At 37.5% G+C, this 15,443-nt stretch overlaps 1 protein-coding gene across 1 annotated transcript in view; it reads right to left on the bottom strand.

Annotated features, from left to right (window-relative positions):
* BRWD3 (bromodomain and WD repeat domain containing 3) overlaps nucleotides 1-15,443 on the bottom strand; it is a gene marked incomplete at both ends in the record, with an annotated part of 56,183 nt that overhangs the window by 14,049 nt on the left and 26,691 nt on the right. The window contains 14 exons of the mRNA XM_082003990.1: nucleotides 63-170; nucleotides 626-742; nucleotides 1,350-1,527; nucleotides 2,520-2,596; nucleotides 3,424-3,573; nucleotides 4,206-4,299; nucleotides 4,795-4,978; nucleotides 6,835-7,005; nucleotides 7,713-7,938; nucleotides 8,347-8,475; nucleotides 9,287-9,421; nucleotides 9,952-10,105; nucleotides 11,070-11,174; nucleotides 15,365-15,405. Of these exons, the coding sequence (XP_081860116.1) occupies nucleotides 63-170; nucleotides 626-742; nucleotides 1,350-1,527; nucleotides 2,520-2,596; nucleotides 3,424-3,573; nucleotides 4,206-4,299; nucleotides 4,795-4,978; nucleotides 6,835-7,005; nucleotides 7,713-7,938; nucleotides 8,347-8,475; nucleotides 9,287-9,421; nucleotides 9,952-10,105; nucleotides 11,070-11,174; nucleotides 15,365-15,405 (1,869 nt within the window). The remainder of the gene's footprint in view (nucleotides 1-62; nucleotides 171-625; nucleotides 743-1,349; nucleotides 1,528-2,519; nucleotides 2,597-3,423; nucleotides 3,574-4,205; nucleotides 4,300-4,794; nucleotides 4,979-6,834; nucleotides 7,006-7,712; nucleotides 7,939-8,346; nucleotides 8,476-9,286; nucleotides 9,422-9,951; nucleotides 10,106-11,069; nucleotides 11,175-15,364; nucleotides 15,406-15,443) is intronic.

Here is a 15,443-nt window from a genome sequence, read left to right as displayed (position 1 = left end):
TTTTTAATGTCAATTTAACCTTACAGAGACATTCAGCTCTTTGAAGTATTTGTTTAACTTACCCTGAGTTCCATTTTGTTCCATGGTTGTTTTTGCATGTTAATACTGTAAATTTTTGCTTTCCTTACTGCCCGCACATAAGCTTCATGGCCTTGCCTAAAGTATATGATCTTAAAAGAAAATTTAAAAAAAGAAAGTTTATTTTATTTTACTGATAGTTCTCTTCCTGTTTATTCTAAAGTTTTTACAAACCTGTCAGGCATCTTCCCTTTCAGCACATATTGCACACTTCTTTATTTCATTATAAAGTACTCTACTCTTTAAAAACCTTTCTATCAGCCCCAAAAGTGACACCTGCTATGTGCTTTCAAACTTGGGATCATTAAGAAGTGTGCAGGTTTGTCTGAAGATGCACAATCCGTTCTTCCTGCTACTCATAAGTCACACGTGCACAAAAAGAGACATAGGACAACTATGCGTAAACAACTGACTGAGAAAAAAAAAACTTATCAAAATTCAACCCATCGTGAGCATGATTCACTGAAAATATTGCTAGATTTAATAGCCCTGACCAAAACAAGCTCAGCAGCCTCAGTGGGAATTTCAGAATTGCTACACTCATTACCTCATCTCCCATTTGTGGGACAAAAGGCGAGCGGCGGGGTATAGTATCCAAGATCCACTGTGGGGCAAGCCATTCTTCACTGGGTTCACCTTCCATCGAAAGCAGTCCACTTGGTTTCTTAAATATATTACATTAAATTTAGAATGCAAACTGTAATTACTATGGCAGAACATACAAAAAACTGATCATACAGCACTTACTGAAGATAACTAGATATAAGGGCAAAGAAAATGCTGGAATATCAACCTTCCAAAAACCTCAACTAAATAGTAGGGAATGAGGCACATTTGTTATAAATATAATAGAAGATTAAAATGTTTTTAAATCAAGAAATTATATTTCTTCTCTTAGAAATATTATAAATGTCTTCTTTAAAAAATACCAGGAAAAAGAAACCCAACAATGTAGACACAATACAGATGCGTTAGAATTCTACAACAAAACCACCTTAGAGTAAATCTAACTGCAGTGAAGAGCATAAACCTAGGAGAAAACATCCCACCTGTAATGGAGAACTACCCACATGAAAATGGAAGTACATCTATGTCACCATAGCACCAAAATAAAAGAAAAAAAAATTACTCTGGTATTACAATTATTGTGCTAGCTATAGGATCTTTCTTGCTGTGTATTTGTTTGTGAAAAATTTTACTTTGAAAACAACCACTCCAAAAAATGTATATTCATAAGGTCAAAAAGACCCTCAAAAATTAAAAATGCTGACCTTTTTTCTAGGCTGTTTAAGTTTCCTTCGTTTTGGCTCCAGCCCTTTTGCTCCCTTTATATTTTCATCTTCAGAACTGCTACAGATTTTCCGAGCTGCCTGCCTGGTTTGTCTCTTTGGAGGCTGGAGATTAATTCCAGCATCTGCTGTCCAGTCAGAATATTCACTCGATGAATCACTGTAGATAATAAAAAGTTGTAAGAAAGAAAACAGTACTTCAGTTTTCACACAATGGAGTGAAAGGTCCAAACATGCAACCTGTTCTTCTGGTTATGTGGAACAGATGTCAGGATTATCACAAAAATTTCATTCTCATGTGAATTTAAAGAAAACCTAAGTGCCATCTAAGTTTTGTGTATTTCCACAAATTATATTATAAACTGCAAACTCAGGATAAAACTACAGTGATGGCTGATACCTATTTTCATATTAATTATCTCATTGATTCATAGACTGACTTCCTAAGAACTGACTGCACAAAATGCATGAAAAATTTAGAAAACTAGAGCACTCTTCTAAAAATAAAGTTCTGATTTCTTTAATATCCAAATAACACACATATGGTATTTATATACCATGGGCTCATGGCCCTTCCAGCCATAAAAGCATAACATTAAAAATAAGAGAAGAGTCTGTAGAAATTGTACACAAATACATATTGACAACAGAAAAATTAGGAAATACTGAGGTATGAACAGAAGATATGTATGCATCTATCAATATTTCTATTCCATATGACTAACTGGCATTGATTGTTTTCAAACAGTTCTTAATTAAATACAACATTTTCTTACAAATGGTCTTTCAAAATTGATCTCAACTTTGAAAAAAAAAAGCGCACAAAAAATACAATATAAAATGTTTCACACAGAATTGGGACAAAAAAAGTCAGTCTTAGAAATTTTTTTTCTGTTTTTCTGTTAAATGCTTCTATAAAAACTTCTACAATTGCTTAGTCACTCAAATACATAAAAGTGTCTGTCCACAGACTCCACAAATTTTGTTGGTTGCTGTTTTAAACTACCTAAGCATACCAAACACTTGGCTTCAACCTGTCACAAGGTGTAACAAATCTGTACTGACTTGTAGTCATAGTATCACAATATCAACCCTCTTTCTTAAATTATGTAATCAACTAAATCTTAATAATGAAGAGAGCAGTAAAGCTACCTGGAACTGCTTTCACTTTGCCATGCTGCCACAGGATCATCCATAGATGCATCACTTGTGCCAACAGTCTCATCTTCCTGTATTAAAAACAGAAGGTTTCACTTTTGGGCCAAGTTTAAAATGTATCACTTTTGTTTGCAAGCAAGCTGTATGAGTTGTCTCAACTGAGGAAAGCTTTGTATTTAAGGACTACTTAAAGTCAGTTCACAATTTCTTTCTGTATCTTAATTAATATTATACTATATGCTTATCTAATTTCTATAGAAAGAGATGTGAATTTCAACAGTATTAGAACCACAGAATGAGTTCTTATTTAAATGATTAATAAATTTAAGTGTCAAGTGAACAGCTTTTATAGAACATATTGAACTGTACGTTCAATGCATTTATAAAGTGACAACGTTCAGTCTCTTTTTACTTTGCATGCTTCCCTAATGAGAGCAAGTTATATTTAATCTGGTATATTTTAAGTTCTTCCCTTGCAAATATCAATGATTAATACCAATACTCAATCTCTTTCAACAGCAGTCTACAGATGTAGATGAAATCAAAGTACTGAATGTGACCTAGAATATATGTGCAGTATGAAATCCCAAAATAGCAAGTGGTTTAACACAACCCAGTTAAATTTACTTGAAAATGTTTCAGATTTCCAAAAATACACAACCTGTTTTAAGCTAGTTTTGAATACTGTACTGGCATTGAGGTCAATGATCCTTCCCTCTCCAAGATCAACTTACTACACTAACACCACAAATCCAAATGACTCAATGATTTGAGTGTTTCTTCCTAGGTGGAGAAACTTGGAGCCTTAATGGTAACAGTGCTCTCAGCACATCTGTTGTTCAAACCACGCTACTTGTGAACAGGGAACCTATTGGAAGAATCATTTGATGCATCAGACCTCTGAGGAGCTGTCTGATTCTTCCCGTGCACGTGCGTTTTGACTTGCTCCTTGCTGATTGTGTTCGATGGTGGAGCGTGTTTGATAGGCGTGTTGGCGTTTGCGCTGGTTTCTTCTCAAAGACCTTCCACTTCCTGGTTGGTAATCGTTCTTTTATCATAGGACAGGAGGGACAAAAAGAAAATGAGTAGAGATTTAATAATGAATTACATAGTTAAAAAATGCCTCATTAAAGTGACTGTACATTGTATTACATCTACAAATGACAACTAGGAAATCTAGAATCAGAAAAGGTATTTTTTACACGCTTGTGATTCGTTTCAGCGCACATGCAGGTGGGTTTTCTGGTTAAACATCAACTCTACTTTTTAAAGTAGCAGTCCTTAGAAAGGAAGTTATGGAGAAATATATGCTTTTCTGAAAATACTTGCAGTCTCTGGAAAAGCTAGCCACTTAAAAAAGTGTGGCATCTCCAATATTTCTCCTAGTTTCCACAAGTCAAACTGATCATCCACTGTAGCTCTGCTCTTTTGTTTTCCCAGCATCTCCCCATTACTGAAGCCTTAAAGGTAGAGATTTACCACTGCTGTTTGCATATTACAATATAAAGACAGACAAATTACAGTTACAGAAGGAAGAGAGAGAGCCAGAGAAACAATTAGTACTACCGATCTCCTAAATCATTTAAATAAATTGGTTTTGTTTTTTTTGTTTCTCTTTTTTTTGCTCAGCGCTTAGAACTGCTTCACACCCAGGTTCTCTCTTCTACTCAGTTAACTCACCCGTTGTAAGGTGTGGGATGGCTTTCTCTTCTTTTCAACAGTATATAAATTAATTTCAATTTCACCTTTGGCAGCTCGACATTCTTCCTGGACCCTAATCATACATAGGAAACATCCATTTTATTCAATAAATCATATAACTTGACAGTTTCATTAATATACACATGAAAACACTTCTGGTTCCCTTGCTATAAGTACACAAGTCCTTCTAGCAGCATCCACACATATTTCACTCCTGGAATCACAAGTTAAGGAAGCAAACTTGTTAGTTGAGCATGCATAATTATTTTCAAGAAAATTTAAATGTATTAAAATTATTTTTGTGTTTTTTTTAAGTAAAGTTTCAGGAAAATGTGGTATTTCAACTACTGACGAAAGATTCAATTGTGAAGAGAAGGATTTACTATTCTCAACTCTCCAGCAGAGGCTACCACTCTAATCCTAGTATCTGAATTTCAAAACAAACAAACAAACAAATAGCCAACACATCTCTGAAAAATAATTTTTTAAAAATTGTAACAGTTGCATGGAAGGATCATTAAACACTATACAATTTATTCTTTTATCCCCATCTCAGTTAGCATCTTACTTGCTGACGCCTGGAGGAAGCTCATTCACCACTACTCTCCTGCTCCATGCCATGAGATCTCTCTCCGTTGCCATTTGACTTCGGGGAGCGTTGTGATGCATTTGCCGGACCCCTTCAATCTGGCCACTTCTCCGGAGACCAACATTTGGTGGAGATGTAACATCCAAACCTGGACTTCGAAGAGCTAAGGGAGAAAAAAAATTTTTCTTCACTTCTACAAACCATCAACAAAATCTAGACTTTAAAGCTTAAGGACTGCATGGAGATTCTTTTTTGACAATAAACACCACCTAAGTCTATTTTAAGTGGCTTTGCCTTTTGCTTCAGGTGAACTTTTTTGTGTATTGGCCTTGGACTACTGGAGATGTGTATGCTACTGTAACAATACTGTGGCTTGCTATATCTTAGAGATATCTGAGGCAAGCAAAGAACATAATCTAACGGAAAAGTGTTAAAGGTACTTAAGTGACCTTCAAATCAAAGTCTTGTCAACTGTTTAAAGGCTCTGAAATCACGCGTCTTAAATTCTATGGCACAAGAAGAGATGACGTTGACATCTAAAATAATAGACTGTTGCACGGTTTCAGGTTTCTGTTGTACCTCCATTTGTTCTGTATTTGTAATGCTTATCTACTGTGCCAGAGGCACTGCTCCTTCCTGAGCTTTTCATCTGGTGGCACAACAACGCAGTACTACATACTCAGGAGAAAACAGAGACTGAATCTTTAGGTAGCAAAGTGAGACAAAAAGGCTGATAATTTCAGAATCACTGCTAGCATTGCCTTAATTTATCCCACCATTTGGGAATGCATCAACACAATTTCCGTATTCTTAAATGTGGTTAACCATATGAATAAATTGCATTCACGGTTGTGGAAACCTATATAAAAATATTAGGCTATTAAAACATCAAGTACTTTATATATATACTCTAATTAACTCACACAAATGAGCAGTTCATGTAGCAAAGCCACTGATCAATGTGAATTCTGTTAAGGTCACAGTACTTTAATTTCTATACCACTCATATCTGGAAATTCCCTTTCACATAAATACAGGGATATAGAAATAAAATTGAGAACTGGGATTGCACAACCCATCAACCTATCATAGCAAGTAGAAAAGACTTCTTGTGAGTTGAAGCTGGCTTCTAGACCACCTTCTTGACAATACCTATTTAGATCAAAGCAAAAGTATATTTTCAGTGTTTTTCACTAATATTTTTCCTGTTTCTTGAATTTAAAGACAATCAACTCCAAATCTAGCAATCCTAATGAGCTTTGCCAGGAAATCTAAGTCAAACGTGTAATCAGTCGTTTAACCTAGAACTAATTTATTAGTGGATGCAAATTTTTAAAAGCTCAGGATGGTTTGCAGCACAAGTCCACAGCATCTGCTCTCTCACATCAACCGCACTCAGCTGCCTCACAGTCAGCTGTTCACGTCTGATTGGGTTTGTTTCAAATTTTTAATCACTTTGTGTATTAAAAATAAAATCACAGTAGCAGAACACTTACCAGGAGAATAATCTCACGCTTTCTAAGGAAACACTAAGACAGAGCAGACGTTTATTTTATAAACACTGATGCTCAGCCTTAGCATTTATGCTGCAACAGGAAGCCATTAGTCTGTCACAACATTGTATTCCATTGACATTCTCTAATTATATACTGTTATCTTGACATTAAGCAGTTACAAAGTGTCATCTCTGCAGTGACTTGACATCAAGACAATACAGTGAACTCTTAATTACTCCTGTTATAAACCTTTCCTAAAACATAAACATACAGTCTAATAGTTGTAGGTAATCAGATACAGCCCAATTAGACCATTGTGTGCCCTCAGCTGCACCTTAAACTTTTAATTCCTCTGCTAGCATCAGTAGAACATCCAACTGCTCTGCACAGGTTAATGACGTGTGCAAGAACACGAGAGAAAAGCATCCTCAAAGACAGTCTCAGAACTTATGTTGACACATTTTGATTAGTGCCTTGCTACGCTTTAGGAAAAGAACGGCGGAGGTAAAGAAAAGACACTTACCTCCATTAACAGAGTGGGATCTATTGAGTGGAGGGTTTGGAAGAGTTTCTCCTTCATTAATTAGTCTCAGATCTTGTTCCCTCTGTAGTTCTCTGATCATTCCATCAAGAATACTCTCATCCTGGTCATTAGTTTGCTGCCCAATGACTTGTTCAACTACTTCACCATCACCTTAACAAGAACAAAGCCACAGCTTCCTATAAAATGATTCATTTCTGTTTTACTAAATACCATAGAAACAATTACATTTAAAATTGTGCACAATTATTTGTCTGCTCTGCAAAACATCTGATCACCAGCTGGCTTTCTGCTCTCATGTAATAAATGGAGGCAAAGTTTAAAAGAGAGGTTACAATAAAAATCTAAAATTACAGACCACACAAAAGATAGAAACACAAAGCCTTAGAAACAGCAGAAAGACATTATGCTTCCGTAGGTAATAATGGACAATCTCTTCTGGAGATCAGCATTTTGCAAAAGTTTGTATCTTAAAGCAGAAATATAAAGCAGAAAAAAAACTGCTTTAAAAAACAAACGCTATTTTTTCAATGTCTTTCTTACCTTCTTGCTTCCTTACTCACATACGCAGTTACACCGAGGTTAATGGGACAACTCTTTAAGCATGCTGCCACATACCTGGTAGAAGTCCACAGATTTTGGAATACTACAGTCTCCTCATCTCGCCTCCAGTCAGGTTGATTCCATACACTTCCCTCATGCCATAAAGTCACCCTATCTCCTCTTCTACGTCTACACTATATTTAAACCACTAGTTTCAGAAGACAACCAAAATAAACAATCCTTATTGTACTGTCCTACAGAGCTGGTGCTCAATAGTGTGCGAGACATGTATTATGCATGAGTTTCAGACAGCATACCATTAGCTACATATCCCAGCTGAGGAATAAGTTGTTCATCCTTGCAATTTTCCCTCCCTGGCACCAGCCGCTGGAATCTCGTGGGATGAGGATTTCCATCAACATCCACCAAGAATGGAGGAGGCATAAGATGTGGGGCCTGTTGAGTCTGTTCATCCAACACATAGTTATTTGCATCACGGATCAGTGGTCGGTAATCCGTATGGAAGAACATCTGATCTGGAATCTGCAAGAAAAGCAATTTAGTAAATAAATCAATGGCCATTTGCAGCTGTCTTGCTGCTTTGGAATGGCTCCCATACCCATAAACCACAACTCCTACACTTAGGATCAGCAGAAGAAATGTTATGACAGAGAACAGATTCCTACCACAAATGTGTTTTATTACCAAGGCCTGATGCAAAAATTCAATAATAAAATATGCCCACAAAGGTGAATAGATACAAGTTAATGCTTTGTTCCCCTGTCTAGAGATTCTCTTGTCTAAATCTTTTTGATTCAGGTAAACAGCAACTGCTTCATGATCTAATTACTCTTTTGTCTGGGGCAGGGCAAGGGGATGAACTGTAACACAAATACTTCTCAGACAAAATCAGGTCAAGACACAGAGGAGTTTAAAATTCATTCAACCTACCTTTTCATAATATTTATTGCATCCAAAACCAAATAGTAGCAGATGTCCATGAGAGTCTGTGCAGGCAAAATGCTGTCCATCTGGGGAGAACTTGCAATCAAAAACAGCTCCATGGCCTTGGCCCTCAATCTGTATACAAGCACAGAACATTCCTTTCACAATCATGCATTCTCCATACGAGCATGCATGCGTAAGTCCTCCAACAAGTATTTAATCCTAATTCTGTGTAACTTCTCATCTCCCTCAAGACTGATTTACCCTTTTTTTTTTCCTACTTAATTATTAAAGCTAAACTGAACAATGCAGTAGAACCTTGCATTTTCTCTTTGTCCTGAAATTTCAGTGCAATTTTAATGTATGTTCTGAAACAACCACCTAGAAGTCTACATTTTATGTTAATGGCAGACATAGGGCAAGCCTGCCCCAAAGATCTCAGACATGTATTGGCTCCGTACAAGCAGGTTTCGCAGCCCCAAGTGCCAGGAGGATAGCTCAGGTCCTGACGCAGTACAGCTGCATTTGCTCAGCACTGGAACCAAACCAACAAGCCTGGCACCGGGCGCATTAAGATAGACGCGGCACAGAGCCAACCATACCATTCCCCAGACCACAGCATTGTGCTACAACACACAGGCTTGCTGGTTTTCATTGCTCTACCTTGGGAGTCACTATAATATTTTGCATGGTATAACCATAACCATACACATGAATAATATTCAGATGTAACAGATCCCATGAAAGACTTGCTGCTGCACTTACAATATGCGAAAACATACTTTGGTATTGCTTACTGAAGAGTACAGGGTGGTTTTTTTAACAGGTAGATGTTTTCCCCTAATCCTGTTGTAACACCGGTATGTAATGACATCTGCTTTTGCCTCAAGATCATTTTTACACAAATGTGAAAAAAAAAAACCCACCCTTCCCTTACCATTCTTACCATGTTAAAGTAATTGCGAATTTTTGTTCCTTTGTCTATATCCCAAACAAAAATATTTCCATCGTGACCCGCGGAAAGTACAATCCTTTGGTCAAACGGATGGGCCTCCAGAACAAAAACTTCATCATCGTGACCCTGCAATGAAAGCAGGGTAAAAAAAAAAAAAAAAGTAGCATCTCCAAACATGGTAGTGTTTAGTGTGAGGACATCTCAGTTCAGGTAGTCATCCATGACAGCTCAATTTACTCGGTCTTAGACTAAAACTGTGTCTGTACTTAGTCAACATTTCTGTCAGAGATTTGGCATTATCACTGCCCACTTTGCAAGTACCTCAGACTGTAGCTCAGCACAACTGAGACGGAGAGGGATGGGGAGGAAGGAGAACTCAGCAGCAAGGACAGCTGCAACCCTCTAATCTGGACACAAACAGTGGCCTTCAAAGGGCTCCCTTGTCAGCCAGCAATCACCAGGGTCTAGCAGCATTTTGGTCATCAGCTCCTTTCCCCGTGATACACACTCCTCCCAGTAAGCATAAGACAGGCGGCACGCTTCAGGACAAAACACTCCTTGTCAGGGGGGATGATGATGCCGATGCAGTTTAGCCTCAAATCAATTTTGGAGTTGAACTATAACCGTTTGGGATTACCTACTTGAATTTTACTTACAGATAAGCTATGAAGAAGTTGCCCTGTGGACGAGTTCCACACTTTGAGAAGGAAATTGTTGACTGCAGTGATGACAGTGGCATCATATCTATCCCAAGCCACCATAGTAACCTTCAGTTTAGTCACCTTGTCCTCCCCAGATGCTACATTGTTTCTAAGGAAATCAATAATTTAAAGAAGAAATAAATCAGTAACTATATACGTAAACATTTAACAGCGTTAATTCAGTATGAGATTAGGGAGAGCATGGCTGCCACCACCCTGACTACTGGCTAACGCAGGAGAATGAAGGATGGCTTCTGCAGTGGTAAAAACCAGATACAGAAAACATTAAGTACCACTAAGATTCATAGAGTTTTATTTCCTTAAAGAGGACAAGTTTCTCTTCTGTTCTTAAGCATCTTCGCCTACCCCAATTCTTTCTTTCAAGCTATTCAGTTCTATTAAGTTTTTTCCTACAAGGCGTTTTTCTTATCAGTCATCAATATGAGTAAACTCTAAAATGAGCAAGAACCTGCTAAAGAAATCCAAATCATACATCCAACAGCTAACTTACTAAAAATGTTACCATATGAAATATAAAGAATTCTGCAAAGCAAAATGCCTAATGGATTTCTCCATTTCTGCTTTTTGTTATTGTGCATATTCCATTACAAGGCCACTTACAGAAGCCACTTGAGGATCTCAAAAAGAAAAACTTGAAACCCTAACTGAACCTGAGAACCAAATCACTGTATCTCACCTCTTATGTGAAAACTTAAGGAAAAATACAGTGTTAAAAAACAGGCTGGACATATTATATTAGCATATCAGCATGTGATCAATGAGGTTCTACTAAAACCTCTTCCTGTGGGATGAACTCTATCTGACGTTCTTACTTCATGTGTAAAATACTAAATATTCCCCAACCATTAGACTAGGGAATTACCAATGTATTTATATTTTCTTTCAGGGGGCTAATTAACTGTGTGACTTAACAGATGGAACCATGGCATTTTCAATACACAAATATGCTGAGATTAACTCAAAATGGAAGTAAATAGTTTTCAATATGATGGAAGATTTTGTTTTGCGTGTAAACGTGGCTATGAAGTGCATTCTGGTTTGGTTTGTTTTACCCTGTCATTTTAGTAGCCATATCCAGGACCACACTCTTCCAATCTTGCTGCTGATAGTGCCATATTCTTGCTGTTCCATCTCTGCTTCCACTGACAAACCTCAAGCTATGGAAAAAAAAATATGAAAAAAGTCATGAAATCCTGAATAAGGATAAGTCACTGCTGCTTTTGGTCTAATACCCACATGCCCATCGCAGGATGTTATTTTCTCGCTATTCAGTAGCTTTGCTATGGAGTTTTCCACCCTCAGCAACAGCGTGGGCATGCTAAATCCTGCAGCAAGAATACTTAGAGCTTGGCAGAAGACTGTCATTCACCTTAGGAAAGGTCACTACAAGCACTTACTTTTATGTCACTCTGCAACAAACATGCACACACACACACATACACAACTATATGCATACTTAGAAGTATATACTTGTGTATATATACTTGTCTTACCCTATATACGCCCACACAGAGGCGTGTTTAACAACTCATAAAATATCCAGGAACTACCACCACAGGAAACAGGCAGCTACAAAACGCTGGCAAGCCAAGAGCACACCCATTCACACGAGCACAGAAGCTAGAATGTATTTAATCTTTTTTTAACACTTATTCTTTAACACTTATTCTTTATATTGTTTGTGCATCTCTGATCTAGAGAATGTAATTAAAAGACAGCGAGGTTACAATTTTCGTATCAGATATTGTACGGTACAAAAGAGCTTATATCCCACAACATTAATTACATTTGGTTACAGCCAGCAGATGGCCTTGGAATGACTTCAATGTCGTAATTCATACAAACTGCACATTCCCTTTTTAATGACATCAGCAAATCCCTTGAGCAGTTCATAGCAGCAGCAAAGAAAAAGAAACTGTATGCCAGGAGACTAGCATAAATTATAATACATTAACTCAGGGAGAGGGTGAAGACAGAAAAGGGAAAAACCCAAGTTGAACGCAAGTAAGTAGCCCTGCCTGGGAAGTTGAACACGAGTATTTTCATTTTTAAACTCCTCTTTCTTTAAAAAATTTCAAGCATCCAGCAAATGCATTTAACTACATCATAATGCTTTGGTTATCAGTGTCACAGAAACCATTTTGGTTGAGAAATTTGAAAAAAGCTTCTCAAGTAATACGGCTTCACAGGATGGCCAACACCTTTAAAAGTATATTCCATTCATACTCCGAATTACTGTACAAAGACAAGCCTATTCAATTTTATTTTACTAAGTAATTGTTTCAGCTTTCCAGTTTCCCTGATCTAAATTTTTTAATTAAGATAAAAAAATGTTTAAAAATGCCTGTGACATGTATTTCATTTTTATTTTTACTTCTTTACATTAAAAAAAAAAGGAAGTTATAACTTTTCCACTAAAAGCATCACTGTAGCATATGTGTATAATTTTTCGTGACTACATGACGTAGTATCTGCAGTGAGACCTGTGCTCACATCGCTTAGAAGGAACTGTTAGTACAGTTATACCGGTACATTCCCACATAATGTTACACAACAAAGATCTCCGAGTGCAGGTGCAGTTCCACTGGCAAAACTACAGTTGTGCTTGCAAGGCTCCTGCTTGCACACATCCCTTAAACCTCCTGCCAAGCAAAATAAGGAGTATGAACAAAAGTTGGCTTAAAACCTTTTTACATTAAGATGTTGATCACTAATCAAAGCTTGTCATGCCACTCCTCCCAACACAGCTGTGCTGCCGAAGTTTGACACTAAGACATGCCTATAGGCACCTTTGTACACTTTATCATGAGCATCCTGACTAATTGCTATATAAGAGACAGCAGTCTGACTTAGCACAGTTTGAAAAACTGAAAGTTCTGCAGGTTGGAATGATTCACTTTGTAAATTTTAAGATCACAGGATTACTGTTATCATCTAAACAAATTAACTGGAAAGTCATGTATTTGCCTAGAAATTCACATATTTGCCAGGTATGTCGTCAGAGATAAGTAAATTATTATGAATAATAAAGAAGACCAATGAAATGATCATCAAGACCAATGAAATGATCATCAAGACCCAAAGGTGCTAAGACTGTGCCCATGTAACCGGTTCCAGACAGGTGGAAGCAACCAAGGGCTGCAGGTTCAGAGAGTATGTGATGCGTGTGGAGAGTAATTGTCCCATATACTCCGTTCCAGAAACTGGTGAAAGTAAGCACTGTAGCTCATCATTAGTCACACAAACAAACACAGATTCACAGTCTTCACTCCAGGAAATGTTAAGACTAGCCCATTCCATATCACACTTGGTGATGTTAAGCTATCCAGACGTTATCAGTGACTCGCTGAAGACTAAAGATAGTGGGTTGCAAGGAGACACCACAAAAATATGGTAGGACGCTCCTGAAGTATTATGTAAAACATCCAAAACCTTGTGAAAAGTCAAACAATTGTAACAAGAAGAACATGTGTAAGAGGAAGTTTTAGTCTCAAAATGCAGACAAATTAAGCAGGGAAATTTTATCTACCAGGTAGACTGGATCCAAATTTGGGATGTAAGGATTAGCTGCACCTTTACATCCCATTGAAGAGCTGTTCTTTGCTTATTCCCCCTTGGTAATAAAAGAGGGCTTTTCTTTTCTTTTTTTCCGCTATAATTTCAGAGTTTAAAAAGTACAAGATGAGGGATGAGGGCCTGGTTATTTATCAGATCATGTTTATCACTCTTAGAACCTCACAGAAATTGAGCCCTTACGAATTGTGAGTGTGTGCATGAAAACAAACACTCTTCCCGTATTTTTCAGAACTCTGAGCACTAGAAGAGACAACTTGCTTATTCAGTGTGCCCAGAGAGGGCCTGGCAGAAGAAATCATTCACCAAGGAATTAAATCAGACAGACAGTGAAGAGTGGATGGCCTTATGTTTCAGCAATGTCATATTATTTGGAACACATTATCAAATTATGCTAATCATTGGCTGCTTTCTGGTCCCCAGCTGGTATCAATGATACAGCAAACATATGCAAGAGAAATAAATTTTAACAAAAAAACCCAGCGTATACATAATCTATCAACACTCAGCTTCAACATGATTCTCATATGGATCATAAATGAGAGCACAGCGAAATAATGAAAAAAAAAAATTTCCAAGATACAAGGTAGCTCTACAGTTCCTTGTTTTCCTTATGCATGATACTCATCACTTAGATGCCATTATTCCCTTGATTTCCTTCCATCTCGTTTCCAACAACACACCAAGTTCTATTTCCCCTTTCATATTTATCTTCTTTTCATGAACGACAGCACTGTGTTTGCAGATCCTTTTGGCCAGCGCAGAAGCATTGCTCAAATGCTAAGCTAAGAGCATACTTCTTTGGAAGTCAGTGTCACATTCCCATACTACTTACTACAGAGAGGACAGAGCAAGAGCAGTTGATAAAGTGGATTCTTCATCTGTGCCCCAGTACAGAAACAGGGGAAATATATCTCCTCTGAAAGCAACGGCTACCGAAAGCGCTACTGTCATTGGTAGCTTGGCCTCCCCTTTGCCTCTAACTTGGCCAGCAGTGCTGGCATACAGACGTGTGGTACAGTCACCATGCTACCTACCCCTTTGACTCCTGCAGCTCCAGAAAAAAGGATGCCCAAAAGTCACTACCTCAAGCAAGAGCCACACAGATTAATAAATATGTATATGTGCTTATTTTTCATCTTGCTCTAACAGGGCTGAAATGATAAAGCCAACAGGCTTTTTTCCCCCCACATTTAATCTGATATTCTAGTTAAGAAAAAATAAGAAAGAAAAGTAATTGAGAAACCAAATCCTGATCCCATTATAAACAATGGATATACTCAGAAGTTATTGCCATCTTACCAGGTAAAAGCACCTTGCAAGAAAGACTCCTTCAGTGAAGATCAGACCACAGCTCCTTGCAGAATTACTTGTCTGACCATGTGTGTATGTGTAACACTTCTAACTTATGCTTAGAACTACATTTAGTGTAATGTTCTTACTCCAGAAGTAACCCTGTCTGTACTTAACAAGGCTACCTGTGAAGTAAGACACTCTTACACAGAAAGGATACAAAATTTGGTTTCCAATTTGCTCAGTTTAAAAAAATACAAAGCAAAATGACAGTTACAGACTGTTTTTGTTTTTACAGCAGAGGACAGCAAGACCAAGCTTGTGGATATGACACATATCTTGCAATATATTTTAAATAATTTGCCTAAGATTAATCAGAGGCCATGTGCAGTCTTCCTGTTGCACCAAATTTCCTCTGCAAAGTTATGTGGAAAATTCAATACCATACTTCTCATGCCAAAATCCCAGGACAGCCACTCACCTGTCACCATTGTTACAGAACTGGACCGCAACCACTTTGTCCTAAATAGGAGGGAGGAAAAAATAGTTGTAAGTGCTTT

The sequence above is a fragment of the Phaethon aethereus genome, assembly GCF_964289735.1.
Source record: "Phaethon aethereus genome assembly, chromosome: 10".
In the NCBI taxonomy this organism is placed as follows: domain Eukaryota; kingdom Metazoa; phylum Chordata; class Aves; order Phaethontiformes; family Phaethontidae; genus Phaethon; species Phaethon aethereus.
Note: the sequence above shows the minus strand (reverse complement) of the source record. Positions and strands in the feature narration are given on the sequence as shown.